At 49.6% G+C, this 21,333-nt stretch overlaps 1 protein-coding gene across 1 annotated transcript; it reads left to right on the top strand.

Moving 5' to 3' along the window:
* Positions 1-3,722: 3,722 nt before the first annotated feature.
* On the top strand, positions 3,723-6,656 carry EI90DRAFT_3135732 (uncharacterized protein; the record flags this gene model as incomplete). The annotated part of the gene is made up of 6 exons (XM_039064742.1): positions 3,723-3,981; positions 4,033-4,187; positions 4,249-4,456; positions 4,512-4,771; positions 4,822-5,351; positions 5,411-6,656. The coding sequence occupies 6 exons, from the start codon at positions 3,723-3,725 to the stop codon at positions 6,654-6,656; spliced, it is 2,658 nt and encodes an 885-aa protein (XP_038908725.1).
* Between the last annotated feature and the right edge of the window lie 14,677 nt (positions 6,657-21,333).

The raw sequence follows: 21,333 nt of genomic DNA, 5'->3' as shown, positions 1-21,333 counted from the left end.
TGGGTTCACAACGAACTCTGGTTTAAGGTTAAATGGGAACTAGGGGACACCACATGGGAACCCCTAGGAAATTGCGACGACCTCGTCCACCTGGACGAGTACCTCACCTTACAAAATGTAAGGGAACCAGAAAAACTCCCTATCAAAGAAGACAGGGAACTCTCGGCATTATTACGCCCCCAAAAACGGAGGCGGAAGAAGTAAAGCCGAGGGATGATGGCCCACAGCCAAGAGCGTGGGAAAGTTCTGGGCGAGTAACTCGCCCGGACAGCCACACCATGTACAAGAAATCACATGGGCTAGGCAAGCAACTCGCCTAGACCACGTGAACCACAGGCTCACGTGCAAAAGAACACACAACCGCGGCGAATCCCACGCACACAAGAACGAAGACCCCTCCCACCGCCACGAGTAACATAACGACGAGATGTCGTTCTCTGGGGGAGGCAACCCTCGGTTCGATCCAAACAAACCGCCGGATATCGAAATACGACAACCCGGGGAGCAAGGCTCCCCAGAACAACAACAACACCAGGCGCAGATAAGCGCCATGGATTACACGACGCACGCAGCACAAATGAGTGCTGCGAACCATCAACCATCCACGTTGCCAACAGGCATCGCACACCCCCAGCCTCCCCAAAGAGGCTTCCAACCATACGCGGTGCAAACTGCACCGATGGCGCAACAAGCGCCATTCCAGGGGCAGCATTTGCTGCTGCAGCCCCAGGCATACTCCCCAGGGAACTTCCCTGGCCAGATCAACCCCTGGTTTAGCCAATTCGGCCCAGGTCCAACAACGCCCCAGCCAAATGCAGGCTGGGAATCAGCCATCGCGTCAGCGGTAGCTGCTCAGACAGGTCAACTCCGTGAGGAGCTGAAAGAAATGAAGTCCCTCGTAGGAGGGAGACGAGGGAGCGACAGCGGCTCCTCGTCCAGACCGTCCAAGCGGGCACGGTCTAATAACTCGAGGGCGTCAGAAGACGCCTGCGACCATTGCGCCCACTGGAGGCGCGAATACAATAGAGCACGAAGAGATGCTGAGGGCATCTTTGACTCTCTGAAAGACGCAGAGAGAGAAGTCGATCTCCAAAAAAGGGAGATCGAATTACTGAAACGCGAGCTCAGAGAGGCACGCGCACTGGCAGACCTCGCTGCCAAACCCATCATGACGGGGGCCTCCCAGGTCAGGGGGAGGGGATACGGTTCCGGGCCTCATGAGGCGCGACCCCAAATGGGGACTAGCGCATCAAGGGGTGGGGCACCGACTATCCCGCCACCCCATGGGCAGGCGACCCTGTCCGGGTTGCATAAAGGCCCGCCCTCAGAGGGGCAAACCCATGTCGAGGGGAAGAGGGAGAGTGGTAGGCAACCGACGGCAGACCCTAAAACGGGGACCACTGCCAGAGGCGGCGGGCCACTGAGTACCTCAGCACCCTATGGGCAAGCCACCCTGCAGGGAAGTGTCCACATGCTATACGAGACCGCCGAACTCAACGAGTTCGGCAAAGTCGAAGCTCCAGTCGACATAACAATCGACCCCAACTTCCCCATGAGGAGAATAGTGGGGTCAGAAGCGGCGCATGACGCCGCATACGCTTGGTGGACAAGCGTGAGTGGGAAAGAATTCGTACACTGGTACGAACAGGCTGAAGCCGCCTTCAAAAGCGGCAAGGTACACAGAACCCTTCGCGAAAAAGCGAAGGAAACCGAGAAATACTTCTTGGGACTCCCGAGCATCGCAAGACTCGCGGAGGAATATAATTCCCCGGAGAACAAGGGAAAAATCTCCTGGGAAAGTCTAGGCAAAGCTGCCTACTTAAAGTCCCAGTTCAAACCACTCAGGACTCCTGAGGAACGTGCCGCAAGAACGGCGGAGCGGGAAGCGAAAGCTTCCAAATACCGGGAAAGAGACGCAAGTCTCCGAGCTGGACAACCAGCCCAACGACCATCCTTCCCCACGGGAAGAACGGTAAACCTACCGTACTCTACACCTGAGCCAAGCAGCTCAGGAACACAACAACCCGCTCCCACCCAGGGAGCACCCACTTCGTCGAGCCCACAGCCCGACAATGTAGCCCAGGCTACGTCATCGCATCCGACGCAGCAATCGGATGTCCAGATGAACAACCCGGAGGAAAACCCTCCTCCGGGGCAATGAATCCACCCTTGAGAGAAGGGAGAGTGACACGGTAATACGCCATCGAGGCGCCCGTGAAAACACCCCCCCCCAACTCGAGGCCCCGCACACAATACTGTATGCGAGGAACCGCAAGTAACAACTGCGGAAATCTCCACTCCGCCAAAAGACCCACACCCACCACCGCTCGTGTGTAAACACCACTTACACACGAACCCTCACAGAACAAGTGAGGAACACCAAAGAAATACAACCTTTGGGTCGAAATCCATTTTCGACAAACTCCACCACTTCTTTCTTCTCTCCCTGCGATACCAATGTATCGCCGTTCACTTCAAAGTAACGGCCCACACTCATTCAAACCCCTTCTCTTCCTTTCACCAACATGTACAAAATCGCCCACTTTAAAGTGGCGACAACAGAAACACTCATTGATAATTCCGAACTCAATGTAAACCAACTATTAAAATTCTGTTTTTATTCACTATCAACTTTGTATGCGTCGCATATGCAACGCAAGGGGGGAGAATGTCAGGGCAATAGCCCCGAACCCCGAGTCACATGTAAACTAGATAGATATAGTCACGTGGACAAGTGGGAACCTCCGGGTAACCGCTTACACACCACCGTAAAATACATCATCTTGTATCACTTACGGCTTTGTGTGCTGAGCAACCCCAAAGACCTCACACTGGCTTTCTCCACCCTTTCAGCCTCCTTCCTCTGGTTCAGTGTGATTTTTTCCTGTTGTTTTGCCACAATAACCGCCCTTCGGGCCTTGGAAGGGAGTGTGCCACTCTCCCTTGCCTTTTGCATTATCGCAGCCTGCACCTCATTTGATAGCTTGGCATCTGCAAATGCTTCAGTGTTGTTCCGTCGCACCATTTGGATGTCATTGAAAGTTTCCTCCGACATGTTCTCTGAACTGCGCTCCATGCCTTGCTTTCATTAGCATCCTTGCACTCTGCTTTCCATTATTGGAAGTCTTGTTAAAGCCCCAGGGATTTGACATTATTCTGTAGCATATGTAACATATCATTAATCCCTTTATGCCCTGTCAAAGCGAAATTATAATGCGGGTTCCGATGAATTGAAACAAGAACGTGCCAATGATGAGGACAAAACTCAAAATTTCAACACAAAAACCCTCTTCTGGCAGTATGAAAATCATCTTTAAATGATGCTGTCATGAGTGCATTCCAGGCAGTTTTTCGATTTTTGGCCCAGAATATGCCAAAACGTGGATTTTTACAGCCATATCTCCATATCCAGCAAGAAAGAAAAAAAACTGGCTGGAATGCACTCTTCCTTAACATCACACAATGATTTTTTCTATATATCACTAAACCCAAAAGTTACAGTAGAGGGTGTTACATCCCCTAACATTTTACCCTTGCTTCGGGACTATGAATCTTTGCACGTGACTGTATCATGGCAACCCGCCGACCCCCACTATTGGAAATAGTGGAATTAAGCGCGGGATTTGATTACATAAGCGGAATGCGGAACCAACTAGGGAAGCCACATGACCTACTTGGCCGATCTGTTTTGTCTTGCCTTGCTGGCAGCTGTCCACATCTGAATGGGTAGCAATCAACTGATTGAGGGGCTCGGCGGACTCCGTCTGAATGGTCGCCTCCCTCCCAGTGATGAAGACGATGTATTCAAGCGTTTCCACCAACAACATCCTAACGCAGATACAACGAAGGCTCGTGTCTTGTTGGATCTTGGCTGTCTTATCAGAGAGTATTATCCTGACTACGATGAGCCGGACGTCGATGAGTTGAAACTACTTGCAGAGGACTACCAAATCCGCTCCTTGGCCCGAATTGAGAGCACTTGTATGCTGCCTTGTGATCCTCGTGTTGTCAAATACTTAGCATTTCGCGCAGATGGCCCATGCCAGTCTCCTCCAGCCGGATCTCGGAGTGACGACCGTGCCAACCATGAAGCTGCAGCACCGGTTGAGAATTGGGGTGCGTCATCAACGCTTAAATGGTTCTTAGCTAACTTTCACTTGACAACTTGCAAACAACACTGGAGCTCGGTTCGTATCCCTTTGCACAGTGTCGCAACTGCTGGTGACTTTGCCTCTAGCATCGGTTCAGTCCTTTGTGCAACCTTTTGTTGGCGAGGACCACAATGCCTTGTTGAAGACCATGGATGAGTACGTCTTAGTGAAGGATGTGTACAACTTTTCAATGTCAGTTGTGCAATCCTCCGGGTGTGGCAAGTCTCGATTGGTGGACAAGGCTGCCGAGGAGAGGTTCGCATTTTCCTTGAACCTTAGAGAGACGTTGTCTGGGCATTTGGGGAGTAAGTAATTGCCATCTTTTGCTTTGAGACATCTACATTGATTAATCCAACAAAGCTTACCCACCTTCTGATGAAGAGGTCCGAGATTATCTCCTTCCCAAAGGGGTCGACACAAGTGATGACCTAGTGCACCGGTACCTTGCGTTTTTGATAGCCATGTTTGATGTCGCAGAGCGTATTGTGCGTCCGTGGGGATTGTCCACGCACTCCGAAATCGCTAGCAAATGGCACGATTACCTTACTAAAGGCCGCTCGATGCAGGACATGGGGGAGAATCGAAGGAACTTCTATAAGGATGTGATCAAAGAGGCAAAGGTATTTGTTCCAAGTACAGCATTATGGTGTTGAATTTACTCTATGATCAGGAATTCCCATTGCCCGGCCTCGGGGAACCTGTGGCTCCAGGTGCTGCATCCGCCACCTGGACACAGGTTGTGGAAGAGCGTCTCGTTACTTCTTATGGGCGCCTCGTTAAGGCGCTCCATCCCGACCCTAAATGTCCTCCATCCGGTTGCGCATTTTTCATTTATATCGATGAGGCCCACACCCTCACGGATCATCCACCAAGGCGGAACAATGGCCGCAATCGTAGCGCCTACCACTCACTAGGTACTGCATTGACATATCTGAAAACTATCCCTGTCTTTGCCTTGTTCCTGTCGACGAATTCGAAATTGAAGTCATTGGCCCCTACAATGGCCTCTCATCCTTCAGCCCGGGTGTTTGGCGCCCAGACAATATTGTTCCCACCATACACAGAACTCCCATTTGATATATTCACGGGGGCATCGAAAGGATCGAAGGGGTTGTGCGACAGGCTTGATGCAAAGGATTCTTCGATCACACTAAAAGAGATGTGCTCCACAGAAATGTTGGCTCGCTTCGGTAGACCGCTGTTAGTATGGGCATCCTGCTTTCATGGTTCAGGCTCATCTCAAACATTACTCTATCTAGGTGGTTCTCCCTGTATGATAACAGGAGGACTAAATCCGAAAACATCTTTGACTTTGCAATGAGAAAACTCGACCCAAAGAGGGCCACAGTTGCTCTCGCTACAGGCACCCACTGTGAGCACAGCGACAAGGATGGTCATGCCATGATTGCGGCTCTTGACATCAGGATCCAACTATCTTATGACCTTACACGTGAAGTTGCACGTTCGATGGTTTCAACCTTAGTTGAGTCGTACATGCGGGTAGTCTATGCGGTGCCGAAGCATCGTGATTGTATGTACTCTGGATATCCGTCTGAGCCCGTTCTTGCCGAAGCTGCGTCACGATTGCTCAATCAAAAGCGTCATGATGGCCTTAACAACAACCTCCCACCGATTGCATTTGAGGGACCGGAAATACTGTCAAATGCGCTGGGGGGTAATCTGCTTGCTCGTGGAGAACGTGGGGAAGTTATTGGTCGTCTGCTCATGACTATTGCACATGATACCGTAATCATGCACTGTAACCCATCATATGGACATACACCCGACTTCCATTCAGCTATCAGGGTGCTCGACTTCCTGAAGTGCCTGTTTGCTGACAGGTTTCACAACATCATACTCAATGCTCTACCGGTGGCCGGGCGAAGCGGTGCACGTACACTTAAGGCCGCATACAAGGATGCCTACATCAACTTCTCGCATTTTGTTCAGATTGACCGTGAAAACGATCATCATATTGACATACAGTATGTGTGCAAATTGATGCTGCGTGGGGCAGCTGTGAACTGTGCAGGTACACAGCGGGCTGTGGATCTCATCATTCCGGTCTTCTTTGGGGATCCTGTAAAGGATGCCATCTGCTGTGACAGGACTTCCGTACTTCAAGTTCAAATCAAGAACCGCGAGTCAATAAAAAATGGCCACATTGACCCCAAGATCTCGAATCCTCCCCCTGGAACACCCATCATATCGCTCTTTCTTGAGTTAGGGTCTGACATGCTGAGCAACGAGCAGAACGTCAGTGTGCGATCGGGCCAGCGGAAGCCACACAACCAATCACGGGAAGATGATCATTACTTCATCCTGGCGAAAGGCTGCACTGCTAAAACATATTCCGTGATACCCCCGGAGTACAATGCCAGGTATGCTTCCTTGTTACAAGCCACGACATTGGCAGCCGAAATTCCGAGAGAAGGCAATGCTGCATTGGCACGGCGCCAAAAGGCTTTGTTCAAACCCACCTGGAAGGAATCATGGGATTGGTGAATGCCAGGTTTCTCTTGTGTCTGGTTTACATTGTTTAAGTGATTGAGAACATTCATCATATGTAGTGGAGTTGTTGTATGTGACTCTTAAGTGGGCTAACTTCCTTGTTGTATACTGTTTGAGTGCTCGATGTATTCAAGAATGTTACATGATGGGATTGGGCCACAACTGAGCTAGTGAGGGCCCTGATCAAAAGGGGTATTCACAGTACCACAAGTCAGCCATAAGTCCGTCAAAAGACTCAGTCACAAGTCAGTCACAACACTTGCCATCTTAACCAAAAGAGCGACTTTCGCTCCGAGGCTGCACAAGTGCCAAAAGCACAAAACTCCCTCTTCAAAACATTTTCCACAACTCGGCCCTAAGCTGATAACCCCGTGCTGAGTCATCCACATCCCATGTAATTCGTCCACAACTCAATTACCTCTGTGCTGCTGTCTCCCAGTACTGTCAAGTCCGAACCAATCTCACCCATTGAGTGCATGCTTCTGAATAAACACCCACACCCAAACAGGTGATACAGAGTGCCACACTATTGTTACATAATCATTCAAGTCATCGTGACCTCGGACTTCTCACGTGAAGTTGTTTTGAAAGTCTTTCTGCAGGCAACTGTGTGTAAGTGCATTGTTAGAGATGAGGTGCGGATTCAGACAACTCCGGAGTGGAATCGGAGACTTAGCATGGAAGGACCTTGGCCTCAGCGACTCAAGCGGAGCACTGTTGTGAGGTCTTTGGGTAGCTCAGCACACAAGGCCGTAAGTGATACAAGTTTGTGTATTTTACGGTGGTGTGTAAGCAGTTACCCGGAGGTTCCCACTTGCCCACGTGACTATATGTATCTAATTTACATGTGGCTCGGGGTTCGGGGCTATTGCCCTGACATTCTCCCCCCTTGCGTTGCATTTGCGACGCATACAAGGTTGATAGTGAATAAAACAGAGTTTTAATAATTGATTTACATTGAGTTTGGAATTATCAATGAGTGTTTTGTTGTCGCCACTTTAAAGTGGGCAATTTTGTACATGTTGGTGAAGAAAAGAGAGGGGGTTTAAGGAATGAATGAGTGTGGGCCGTTACTTTGAAGTGAACGGCGATACATTGGTATCGCAGGGAGAGAAAAAAAAAAATGGTGGAGTTTGTCGAAAATGAATTTCGACCCAAAGGTTGTATGTCTTTGGTGTTCCTCACTTGTTCTGTGAGGGTTCGTGTGTAAGTGGTGTTTACACATGAGCAGTGGTGGATGTGGGTCTTTTGACGGAGTGGAGATTTCTGCAATCGTTACTTGCGGTTCCTCGCATACAGTATTGTGTGCGGGGCCTCGAGTGGGCCTCGAGTTGGGGGAAGGTGTTTTCATGGGTGCCTCGATGGTGTATTACCGTGTCACTTTCCCCTCTCTCAAGGGTGGAGTCATTGCCCTGGAGGAGGGTTTTCCTCTGGGTTGTTCATCTGGACATCCGATTGCTGCGTCGGATGCGATGACATAGCCTGGGCTACATTGTCGGGCTGTGGGCTCGATGAAGTGGGCGCTCCCTGGGTGGGAGCGGGTTGTTGTGTTCCTGAGCTGCTTGGCTCAGGTGTAGAGTACGGTAGGTCCACCGTTCTTCCCGTGGGGAAGGGTGGTCGTTGGGCTGGTTGTCCAGCACGGAGACTTGCATCTCTTTCCCGGTATTTGGAAGCTTTCGCTTCCCGTTCCGCAGTTGTTCTTGCAGCATGTTCCTCAGGAGTCCTGAGTGGTTTGAACTGGGACTTTAAGTAGGCAGCTTTGCCTAGACTTTCCCAGGAGATTTTCCCCTTATTCTCTGGGGAATTATATTCCTCTGTGAGTCTTGCGATACTCGGGAGTCCCAAGAAGTATTTCTTGGTTTCCTTCGCTTTTTTGCGAAGGATTCTGTGTACCTTGCCGCTTTTGAAGGCGGCTTCAGCCTGTTCGTACCAGTGTACGAATTCTTTCCCACTCACGCTTGTCCACCAAGCGTATGCGGCGTCATGCGCCGCTTCTGACCCCGCTATTCTCCTCATGGGGAAGTTGGGGTCGATTGTTATGTCGACTGGAGCTTCGACTTTGCTGAACTCGTTGAGTTCGGTGGTCTCGTATAGCATGTGGACACTTCCCTGCAGGGTAGCTTGCCCATAGGGTGCTGAGGTACTCAGCGGCCCGCCGCCTCTGGCAGTGGTCCCTGTTTTAGGGTCTGCCATCGGTTGCCTACCGCTCTCCCTCTTCCCCTCGACATGGGTTTGCCCCTCTGAGGGCGGGCCCTTATGCAACCCAGACAGGGTTGCCTGCCCACGGGGTGGCGGGATAGTCGGTGCCCCACCCCTTGATGCGCTAGTCCCCATGTGGGGTTGCGCTTCATGAGGCCCGGAACCGTATCCCCTCCCCTGACCTGGGAGGCCCCCATCATGATGGGTTTGGCAGCGAGGTCTGCCAGTGCACGTGCCTCTCTGAGCTCGCGTGTCAGTAATTCAATCTCCCTTTTTTGGAGATCGACTTCTCTCTCTGTGTCTTTCAGAGAGTCAAAGATGCCCTCAGCATCTCTTCGTGCTCTGTTGTATTCACGCCTCCAGTGGGCGCAATGGTCACAGGCGTCTTCTGATGCCCTCCAGTTATCAGACCATGCCCATTTGGATGGTCTGGACGAGGAGCCGCTGTCGCTCCCTCATCTCCCTCCTACAAGGGACTTCATCTCTTTCAGCTCCTCACGGAGCTGACCTGTCTGAGCAGCTACCACTGACGCGATGGCTGATTCCCAGCCTGCATTTGGCTGGGGTGTTGTTGGACCTGGGCCGAATTGGCTAATCCAGGGGTTGATCTGGCCAGGGAAGTTCCCTGGGGAGTATTGCCTGGGGCTGCAGCAGCAAATGCTGCCCCTGGAATGGCGCTTGTTGCGCCATTGGTGCAGTTTGCACTGTGTATGGTTGGAAGCCTCTTTGGGGAGGCTGGGGGTATGCGGTGCCTGTTAGCAACACGGATGGTTGTTGGTTCGCAGCACTCATTTGTGCTGCGTGCGTTGTGTAATCCATGGCGCTTATTTGTGCCTGGTGTTGTTGTTGTTCCGGGGAGCCTTGCTCCCTGGGTTGTCGTATTTCGATATCCGGTGGTTTGTTTGGATCGAACTGAGGGTTGCCTCCCCCAGAGAACGACATTTCGTCATTATGTTACTCATGGTGGTGGGAGGGGTTTTCGTTCTTGCATGCGTGGGATTCGCCGCAGTTATGTGTTCTTTTGCACGTGAGCCTGTGGTTCACATGGTCTAGGTGAGTTACTTGCCTAGCCCATGTGATCTCTAGTACATGGTGTGGCTGTCCGGGCGAGTTACTCGCCCAGAACTTTCCCACGCTCTTGGCTGTGGGCCATCGTCCCTCGGCTTTACTTCCTCTGCCTCTGTTTTTGGGGGCATAGTGATGCCGAGAGTTCCCTGTCTTCTTTGATAGGGAGTTTTTCTGGTTCCCTTACATTTTGTAAGGTGAGGTACTCGTCCAGGTGGATGAGGTCATTGCAATTTCCTAGGGGTTCCCATGTGGTGTCCCCTAGTTCCCATTTGGCCTTAAACCAGAGTTCATTGTGAACCCACGCGTGGTTTAGGATTTCGCAAACTACTGCTTCGTGATCGGGGTCTTCCCCAAAATCGTAGAATATGTTTACTTCCCTATTTGGGAAGATTTCCTGGTCATTTGGCTCGTGAGGTACGAGCCGGGATACATGGAATCTTGGGTGGATTCCGCATTGTTCAAGTTGTGGTGGCAACTTGAGGACGTAGTTTGACGTCTCTGGAAATGTTTCCAGAATTTTGTAAGGCCCTATGTATAAGGGCTTTAGTTTTCCTGCCCTGCCTTTGGGTAGGTTCAGCTTATCCGTGGATAAGTATGCAAACTCGCCTTTTCTCAAAGGCAGGTCCGGGTGTCTTTTCTTATTCGCCTGGATTGTTTGAGCAGTGTGATTATGTATTATCGCGTCGTGTGCTGCCATGAGGTTTTCCTTCACTTTTTGAGCGAAGTCATTTACTCCTGGGTAGTCCGAGAGTGGTGCTGTTAGCCACATCTTTGGCATATGGCCGTAGATTAATTCGAACAGGGCAAATCCTGTTGATGTGTTCGAGCTCGCGTTGATCATGAATTCCGCCATCGACAGTTTCGCTGCCCAGTCGCGTTGGTCTGGTCTAACCATCGCGCGTAGTATTTGTACTACTTTTTGTATCATTCTTGCCGCTTGGCCGTCGCCTTGCAGGTGGAATGCAGTTGTGAATTTCAACTGCACACCGAGTATTTGGTGTAGTTCGTGCCAAAATTTTGACATGAATTTTGAGTCTCGATCTGATATGATCGAGTGTGGTAGACCGTGGAGTCTTACAACTTCACAAAGAAATACAAATGCTAGTTCTAGTGCATTTGTTGTTGTCTTTATTGGAATTAGGTGGATGTTGGACGTCAACCTACAAATGATTACCCAGAGGTAATCATATCCCAAGCTTGTTGGGAATGGACCTGTGAAGTCCATGGCTATTGACGACCATGGTGTCTCCGGGGTCCGGAGTGGGTGAAGCATTCCGGGATTTCTCCTGGTGCTTTTCTTTGTCGTTTGACAAGTTCCGCAAGACCTACAGAACTTGTGGGTATCCTTTCTCATCAACTTCCACCAGAAGTGTCGACGGAGGGTTTCCACTGTTTTCTTGGATCCTAGGTGTCCAAGTGTTTCCTGGATGTTCTCGAGGATTATTCCCCAAATGGACTTTCTTTCGTAGTTCCCTTTTGGGACTACTATTTGGGTCGTTCCTCCTTCTCCAAGTCGGGTTATCAGCCCATCTTTTATCGAGAAGTTTTTGAAATTCCCCGGGTTCCCTAGGATTTCCCGGTGGATCTGGCTTTTCAAGTATCCAGATTTTATTGCCTCAATGAGGTCTTTTTCTTTGAATTGTTTTCGAAGGTTCTCTTCTGGAATTATGATTTCTTCCAGATTTTGGGCGCTCCCCCCTAGAGCTTCCTCTAATGTTGCTCTGGCGACTGATTCTTGGATCAGTTGCATGTCTGGCATTGGTGTGACGTCGAGGGTCGTGTTTGAGTTACGGTTCCTCGCATCTATTACTGTGTGCAAAGATCCATCTGCTTTGCGGATGCACAGTAGCGGGCATGCTCGCTCACTGTTCGCGGGATACCACCATCCTGCTTTTACATAGCGATCTATTTTGGTCGCTAGTGCTTCCTGCAGTGCTGTGGGACATCTTGGGGTGTTTTCCCGAAATTTCTTGTTTGGATCCTTCAACGGGATTCGATGGTTCACCTCCCTCAAGGGAGGCATTTCTAATGGCGATGGCACCATTATGGTTTCAAATTTTTCTCTCCACCACTCCCTGAGTATTTTGAACTCGGGGTTGTTCATGGAGAGACCTTCCAGGTGTGGTACGTCTGGAAGTTCTAGTCCTTCCGGCCTTCAGGGTATTTTCTTTTGATTACCCTGAGGTGTGTTTCAATCCTGCCTCCCTGTCAGGGGGGCTTCTTTTTTGGTTGTTCTCGGGCTCTTGCTCGAGTTTTCCATCTGTGTGATCTCGTCACACGGTCTTCACTTATTCCAAGGGTGTCTATGTTGCCCTTGTTCACCGTTCTCACTTTGTGGGACCGGAAGTCTAAGCTTACCTGGTTTTTGTTTAACCAGGGGGCGCCGAAGATGGTGTCGTATCTGTCGATGTTGATTACATCGAAGTAGTGTTTTTCTACGTGGCTGTTGATCTCAACGTCCACGTTGGTTCCGAACAGGATCTGTGATCTTGTTCCTTTCGTCCTCATTTGAAGGACGACTGGGTTCTCCAATTGGAGAATTGGGATGTGGACCGCGCGGACAAAGTCCGGCGATAAAGCGTCCGTTTCGGCTCCACTATTGAATAGCGCATAGGCTTTTATGCCTGCTATTTTTATGTGAGCCATTAGCATTCTCTTTGTTGAGAGCGGTCTGTTTGCGGGGTATTTTCCCGCATCTTTTGAGATGTGGAATTTTGCATCAAACAAGGGGGACTGGGTTTTGATGGACTTTTGGTCCTTCTTCCCTTTGTCCTTGTTTTCCTTGGGTACTTTGGTGTATTTCCCCAAGGCATCTTTTCTTGGTGCTTCTACCAAGGCTTCAGCGACTTTTTCGTCTGCCGTGTTTTCTAACTGGCGTGCTACAGCCAGTTTGATTTTGTAATTTATGTCGTCGTGATCGACGAGTGACATTGGGCCCATCCTTATGGTCCCAACGTTGACTTCCTCACCCTCTGAGTCGGGTGAGTATTGAGGTCCTTCGTATGGGTCCTCTACTTCGAAGCTTGATGCTTCGGAGTTACCAGAGTTGTTCTCTGGTTTCTCATCTGATGAGCCTTTCGACTCTTCATCCGTTGAGGTCGCGATCTCCATGGCAGCTATGTGCCTTGGTTTTTCATCGCTTGTTACATTGTGTCTTGGGCAATCTTTCGTTTGCCCTATTTTGCCGCATTTGCCGCAAATTGGAACTGACTTTTGGTCAGTTTTCCTCGAGTTCTTCGAGGATGTGTCCTCTTTCCATCTGGGTTTCAGCTCTTCAGCCTTCTTTCCTGATGGGAGGGCTCTGCCGTGGCTCGTGGTTGCCATGGTGGTTGTTCGGGTATAGTAACCTGATTTGTAGGCTGAAGACATTTTTAGCCCGTCGATTATCTCGTCTACATGAGATATTGTTTTTAACATCTCCTCGTTTGAGGAGAAGTCTGCTCTGATTCTATCATGAGCAATCATTTCCCACTTCCATTCAAGGGAATGTAGTTTAGGAACCTGGCATTGAAGGACGCCTGGTCTGGCGGCGTCACCATCTGGGACGCTGCTTTGGACAGTTCTAGGTAGAACTGTTTTAGGCCTTTTTCCGCTTCGTATTTCACGTTGCGGTACTTCTTTGTCGCGTTCAGCACGGCAGAGGCTTTAATGAAAGTTCTCACCAATATGTTGAGAACTTCGAGGAACATGCCCTCACCTCCTCTGAGGAGAGTTTCGTCTCGGAGTCTTATTCCGAGGTCGAACGCGGGCCCCCCCAATCCACAAATCAAGCAGTCCAGGTGGACTTTGTCGAATTGGGGACCTTTGCATCCTCGCAAGGCGAGGAATCCCAGTAGTTCTGTGAACCACTGCCAGAACGATTCCATGTCGTTCTCCCCTGACCATTTCTTGTCAGGGAATGCCGGCCCATTTTTTAGGGCTTCAGGCTTCACTCCTTCTGGGTAAGGAGTGAGTATTCTCACTTTGGCCATTCTTATGGCCTTTTCGTACCATTTCTCCAGGTACTCTTCTTGCTCCCCTGCCTTCGCGGGTCGCTATCCAATGGAGATATCTCCTTTGGGGGGGTTTTTGCTGGGGGAAATCTTCCTTGCAGCGTTTCTTTGGTTTCAGGCAAATTCGCCTGAAGTTGTATTTGTATTCTCTCATTGTTTTGAGAGGGTGTGATTGAGTTACCTCTCTGTTCGAGAGGTCCGTCATAAGTGGATGTTTGGCTGAACCTTTGGTACATGCCAATTCTCCTCCTAATCTCTGAACAATGCCTTCTTTCGGCATTGTCTTCTCCTATCCTTGGGAGAAGGATCTCCTTAGCGTCTCTGTCGAGTCACTGATGATATTCCAGTGTGCTTTCACTGGTGGTTCTTTTCGTGAATTTTTCACGAGTTCTATTTATGTCCTGGACCGTGGTCCAGGGGTGTTTATTTGTTTCCTCACTCTTTTGTGAGAAATTTATTTCCTTCAGCAAGTTTGTCTGTTCGCTGATTTTTTCAGTCAATGCATTGATTGCGTTGGCCATTCTTTCTAGAGTTATCTCTAGATGAGCCATACTATTATGGTTCGTTTCCTTGATCTTTTTTTGGATCGAGTTTATCACGTTTATTATGTGCGATTCCTGGTTTTCCAGGAGGAAGTTTGGTTGGGCGAGCAGAGACTCTCCCCAGTTGACATTTCCGCTTCTGGGGGTTCCAGAATGGGTTCTTGGAGTGAACACTCCATGCTTGCTTTGTTTAGGTGAGGCCATTGCGGAGGGTGCTTCCCTTTCATAGAGGGGTCTGTTCGCTGGTTTTTCTTTACTTTTACGTAAGGCTTCCTCAGCGAACTCCCTCATTTCAGTTTGCCTCCTCTTCATTATCTCGGAGACCTCCTCTGAGGTTGGCAACCTTGCCTTGTCTGGCAGGGTGTGTGGGAGTGTAAACAGCAGAAGTTCCTTTGGAGCTTCCGCACTCTGGGAGATCCTGCTCTCAGGGCGTATCTTCGCGCCTTCTTGGGCTTTCAGCCTGAGAAGAAGTTGGTCTTCACTTTCCGTCCTCCATTCAGACGGAACCTGGAACAAGTCCAGTAGTTTTTCGGATAGCTGATGCAGGGGCTCTTCCCTTTGTTTCCCTTTGTCTGCCTTTGGGGCTTGATTTGGGGACATGAGGGGGACTCCAGGGGATAGTTGGGCCCTGGAGTTTCCTGCGACTCTATCCGATCAGCTTTTTGGGCTGATCGTTCGGCGCATACGCGTTTTTCATGCAAGTCAATCACCTCGTGAGGAGGTGAGGGATCTTCCCCAGCTTGGGTTAGATCGGTATGTCGTGGAGTTCTGGGGGTATTTGACCCCGCACTTACTCCACGTAAGTTTCTAAAACCTTCAGGGACCAGCCCTGAGGTGGTTGCTAATGCCGGATCATGTTGATCCTTGTCATCGTCTGACAACGGTTTTTGGTTTGAATCTCCCATGATGGGAGATTGCAGTTTCTTAATGAACCGCTCGTTTCTTTTTAGTGTCGCTGCAGATGCGACTTTGCCCTTGCGGGTGTGTTTAGGCGCCATAGGCGCTTCCGAGTCAGATGTTAAGATTATGTAGTTGTGGGTTGTGTTGTAAAACACACCTCATGCACTTAAAAAAGTGTGAGGTCTTTGGGTAGCTCAGCACACAAAGCCGTAAGTGATACAAGTATGTGTATTTTATGGTGGTGGTGTAAGCAGTTACCTGGAGGTTCCCGCTTACCCACGTGACTATATGTATCTAATTTACATATGACTCAGGGTTCGGGGCTATTGCCCTGACATCTGCCCCCCACCAGGCTCCCAGCCCCGGACGCTACACCTGGGCTCCCTCAACCCCGGACAAGTCCCTGACAGTATTGCAAGACAAACACGACCACCAGCTCTCCAGACACTTCAGTCAAAATCGGACCCTGGAGCCAGTCCGTCATGATTATACCTGGCCAGGTATCCATAACTTTGTCAAGAACTATGTGTCCTCTTGTACTTCTTGTGCCCATTCAAAAGTTCCTCGTCACAAGCCTTACAGCTTGCTCAAACAACTCCCTATCCCCAAACATCCTTGGAACTCCATCTCCATGGATTTCATTGAACAACTTCCCTCCTCTTCCGGATTCACCTCCATCTTGGTTGTCGTGGATTGCCTGTCCAAACAGTGCATCTTCATCCCTACCCATGACACCATCACCTCTCCAGAACTGGCCAAGTTATTCCTTCTCCACGTGTTTTCCAAACACGGAGTTCCTTCCCACATCACCTCCGACAGGGGTCTGGAGTTCATTTCTCATTTTTTCCGTTCACTTGGTAAAGCCCTTGACATCTACCTCCACTTCACCTCTGGTTATCACCCAGAAGGAGATGGACAGACCAAATGGATGAACCAGACGCTTGAGCAGTACCTGCACATCTATAGTAACTACCAGCAGGATAATTGGTCCGAACTCCTACCTCTCGCATACAACAACGCTCCGAATGCCACCACAGGCGTCTCTCCATTCTTTGCCAATAAGGGTTGCCATCCGAACATCACCATTCACCTGGAGTGAGACCTGACATCAGTATGTGCCCAAGAGAACTCAGTAGATCTCTGTCAGGGCACACCTGCCCGACCCGCCTCCACCCAGGCCCACCTCACCTGGTACCCCTTCTCTCACCCTGCACCCTTCCCTCATATCCCTTCCCCCTCTATCCCTCCTCCACTTCTATTTCTATTTCACATGGATGACCTTTCCTTTATATCCATGTATTATTGACCTGCCCGCAACGCACACATGACATGCCTAGCCCTGGATGACCCCGGATGGCTCTAGGGCGCAACCTAGTGTGCGCGCATGCAGCATACGCCCTCGGGATCCCCCATGGGGACACCCGGGTGACTGCAGCTGTATGCGGGGTGACATGGCTGACCTCATGTGACCCAAGCCACATGTATATAAACACACCCGGGGTGGGAACTGAAGAAGTAACCTTCTTCTCAACATTCCCACTTCAGTCTAAGTGGCCAGGGATCGCTGTCCTGCATCAGGCCTGCCAGTATGCATGCCCAATCTACCCCCTGTGAGGTCCTTAGCACCGGACACTATGCCCGGACCACCTCGACCCCGGACATGTCCCTGACAATCTCGACTCCCTCCATCACTTCCTTTGCGAGGAAATGAACCATGCTCAGATCCATTACCAGGGCCTGGCAGACTCCCATCGGAGTCCTGCCACTGGAACAAGATATTGATGATGACCTCGATAGCACCCCTGAACATATTCCCACCTCTCCTAGCCCCCATCCACCCTCCCCAGCCTCAGCTTTGCCAACCACCTATTCCAGTGGCCGTCCAATGCACCATGCTCCCAAATGTCCTACTGGCATTCATATGTGTTGTACCATGAAAGTTACCACAAGTGAAATTGACAATGGCACTAATGTTGTTAGGTGTAATGGGATGGGCTGTGAGACGGTTTGGGTATATGCCTTTTACTGTACTGTTGTTGTTTTCTGACAGACAAATTAGTTCCATAGGTCATGTCAGGGTCTAGGGTCCTACATTCCCCCGAACTGGACATGCAGTGCCCATCAAGAATCCCGCAACAGCAAACGAGCAAGGAAACAAGGCTAACTATTGGCATAGTGGAGGTTTTTAATTTATTTTCAATGATAATATACATTTGCAAATACATTTGAATTGAAAATTTTGATTTGTGCAAAATAGGTTTAGTCCCTCCGACCAGAGACTAGAGTGCTTGCGCTTCGCACTTTGCTGAACTCTGCACTGCCCACTCATTTTCGTCAAGCCATGATTGTTGTAAGAGTTACATACAGTCATTCACCCCCCAATGGTGCGGATTTCACTAATCCAGGCCTCAGTGTAACGAAGTTCCATGAAAAAAATTGATAAATTTGAATAACATGAAGAACGTAAATATGAATCAGTGGCTGGCAATATTTTGAGTGGAGTCCTGTCATGAAGTGAGTACGGGAGTGAGTATGAAATGGGCGCTTTCACCCCTCAGTGGCATCCTGTGACAGAGTGTGACAGTGCGTTCGCACACTCATGTTGGACCCCTGCTGACCCCATCAGCCACTTGTTCAGCACACCCTGGCACCTCCGGCATTGCAGGGGGCTTGTTCTGCTGGAGCTGTGGATAATTCTGAGCCATCCAACCCCTCATTCGGATTTCTGATGGCTTTGCCGGCACTCTTTGTTTGAGCGCAACTAAGCGCGCTTTTTCCTCTCACCATTTCGCCACCTCTGCTTTCTGTGTCTCATTGAACTTTCTCCATCCCTCCTTGGCCTCCTCCTTCAGCTTCTCCAGCTCGGCCTCATCCAGCCTCTGTTGAGTGCGCTCAGCTTGATCCCTCAGAAAACCTTCATGTGTCACAACGCGGCCGAACGTTCCCTTGATACGTCCACCTTCCTCTTTCTCTTTGACTTTTCCAATTCCTCCCGCGCTAGAAGTTGTGTCTGTGATTTAGACACATACATTCCTCCCAATGCCAACTGGGCATTTGCTGCATCCACCACATTAACGGCTCTTTCTACCAGTGTCTTTGCCTTCCAAAACTGGTGTCGCATTTCATCGATCTCCTTCATCAATTCAGGGTGAGTCTTGTGCTCTGAGTTGTGATCATGTATCAGATCCCAATTGATAGGAGGAAGATTGCTGAGGTGCCCATATGCGCGTTCGGGTAGTTTAAAGGTTGAACAAAGAGGTGAGGAAGATACAATAGAATTTGAGGATGAGGAGAATGACATGATATGTTCCAGGTCATCAACAGCGCGCTTCTTTGCCCGAGAGTAGGAAGGAGGGAAGGTAGGAGTTTGACAACAAGCGTTGACTGTTGCAGCATCTGAGCCAGAAGGTTGCGGTGGCGTGCAGACATGTGTTGTCTGAGACACAGCAAACAATAAGGGATTAATGATCGGTCCATCACACTCATTATTATCCACTTCACTGTATGTTCCATCATGACCCCCTAGGTACATCTGAACATCCTGTGAGTCATCCATCGGTGAGGGGGTATCATTGCGCTGGTACACACGGGCCATCAGCTGACCATGAAAGTGCATAATGCGCTTAACAGGTGAGGTCACAGGGAGGGGAAGGTCTCCCCGGGTGGAATGTTCAATGCTTGGAGCAAGTTGTTCAGGGTGGATGACGGATGGATTAACAGGGTAGACACCAGTCACTCGGAAACTGGTGATAATGTGAGTTGAGTTCACGGCCTCCATCCATGCACGGCCAAAGACCAATAAGAATGATGACTTGTTCAGTTTTTTGGGGTAATTCTGCAAGTTGAATGCATCCCGTTGTTTAGAGAAGCTCCGCTTCAAGAGGGAGAATATGACGACATCGAGTCCTTGAAGGACATGAGTTGTGTGTGCAGGATAACATATAATGACAATATTGTGGTTGCGTGCATAGGTTATAAAGTCAAGGCTGTAGTGCGAGTTATGTCCATCCACTATGAGAAGACAGGGGTGGCCAGCGGCTTTTCCCTGTGTAGCAGCATTAAGAGTTTGAAGCCAATCAAGGCCAATCTCATTGTCTGTCCACCCTTTCTCTGAGACAGTGACCCTAGAAAGTGGAAGTATAAGCATGTGCAGTGATATTATGGATAAGAAACTCACGCGGCCTCCAAAGGATTGTCCTTCAACCACTTGGAGTTCACATTCTGCCCTTTAAAGATGATGACTGGAGGCACTGAAGTGCCATCTGCACAGACAGTTACAATCATGCTCACATTCTCGCGGTTCCCATCACGTTGAATGTGTGCTATTTTTGTCATCTTGCATGCAATGACTTTGGCCTTTTGTCCTGTCCCAAATGGGAAGCCGCTTTCATCCATTGCGTAGATATCCTCACGTCTAAATTTGAAATGGTCATACTGAGCTTGTAACAGCTGGAACCAGTGTCGCACAGCTGCAGGATTTACAGCACCACCCCAAATACTTTCAAGGTTGGTACTCCACTTGGCATCAAGTCGGTTTTTGTTGTGTACTAGAAAGCCATCAACCCAATTTTTACCGAGCCCAGTAAGGTTTGGGTGGCATATCTGGGCAACTTCCAAGGCATATTCCTTCACACGATCACGGGTAGCAGGGAATCCACGGTCAGACATAAGGAGAAGGAATTCCACCAGGGTGTCACTCTCAATCTGATTCAGCCACGACCGGTTTATTGAGGCCTCGAGCCGACTTTTCCCACCACTCAGCCTCCGCATGAATGTAGAATAGGAAACATCACAATTAGAAGCATGTTCCCTGGTGCTGGGAGCTTTTTTGTGATTTTGTGTTGCATCCAGGACCTGAGATCTATATGAAATGACGGTGTTCCGCATGTGCAGCTCTGCTGCCTCAGCTGCAAGCTGCCTACGGCGCTCCAAAGAGTTGGCATGCCGGACCATTTGTCAAAAGAAGCAAGCAAAGCAATATTGGGGTCGGGGGATGTGGGAATGGTGATTTAATTTACAGATTGTTCGGGTAACGGATGAAAACATGCTTCCGACTTAGGTTCCGTGTCTCATCAAAACAAACAAATACTGGCACGTGTAACACTGGCCTTTTGCTCACTAGCTGTCTGGCTAGCTATTGGTAAGATGAAGAGAGCAATGAAACTGGAGTGGTTAAGTTGCAAGCATGGCGACTCCTCACACCCAAGTTCCCTATGTTTCCTCGATTTTTTCCTTTACTTCTTGCCCGCTTGACATCAAACTCGGTACATAAGTAGTCCTAGCAACGACTTATATACATGCCAAATCTCATCACAAAGGGTGGGGGGGCTCGGAAGTTATGTGGTGATTTATCATTGGGGAGTGTGTCTCATTGAGGGGTGAATGACTGTAATCAAATTCATAACTTTTCCTCACAACACAAGAAATACAATTGAGAAACTCAAAGGAAGTGGAGGCCCTTCAGAGTCGATCTCTGAAGACAAAGACAATAAAAGTGATTAGGGGTCTATGGTTAAACGATTCACAGACAATACAAATAAAAATTAAAGCATAAGGATAGAGGCAGTCAGGCGTCTGTTGCTGGTGCAATCTTGTGAGGTCTTAGGGTGGCTCAGCACACAAGGCCGTAAGTGATACAAGATAGTGTATTTTACGGTGGTGTGTAAGCAGTTACCCGGAGGTTCCCGCTTTAAGAGGGGGCCTAGGGTTCCAGGGTTTGAAAAATCCCTAGGGCAGGATCCCTAGCCCTAACCTGGGTCATCCTGCCCTAGGGTCAAAAAATTCCTAGGGACCAGGTTCAGCTTGCCCTAGCGCTAGGGCATCAAGCAGTAGGGCACTCTAGCAAGTTTTACTTTGGCTTGCACATTTCTGTTCCCCCTGGAGGAACAGAGTATGCACCACCACTTGTGTCACAATATTGTAACAAAATGTTGTCACAGATGCACTTCTGTTCCCCCTGGAGGAACAGAG

This window comes from Cantharellus anzutake (assembly GCF_015039405.1).
Source record: "Cantharellus anzutake strain C23 chromosome Unknown EI90scaffold_143, whole genome shotgun sequence".
NCBI lineage: Eukaryota > Fungi > Basidiomycota > Agaricomycetes > Cantharellales > Hydnaceae > Cantharellus > Cantharellus anzutake.
The sequence above is the reverse complement of the archived record's forward strand: the minus strand, read 5'-3'. Positions and strand labels throughout refer to the sequence as shown.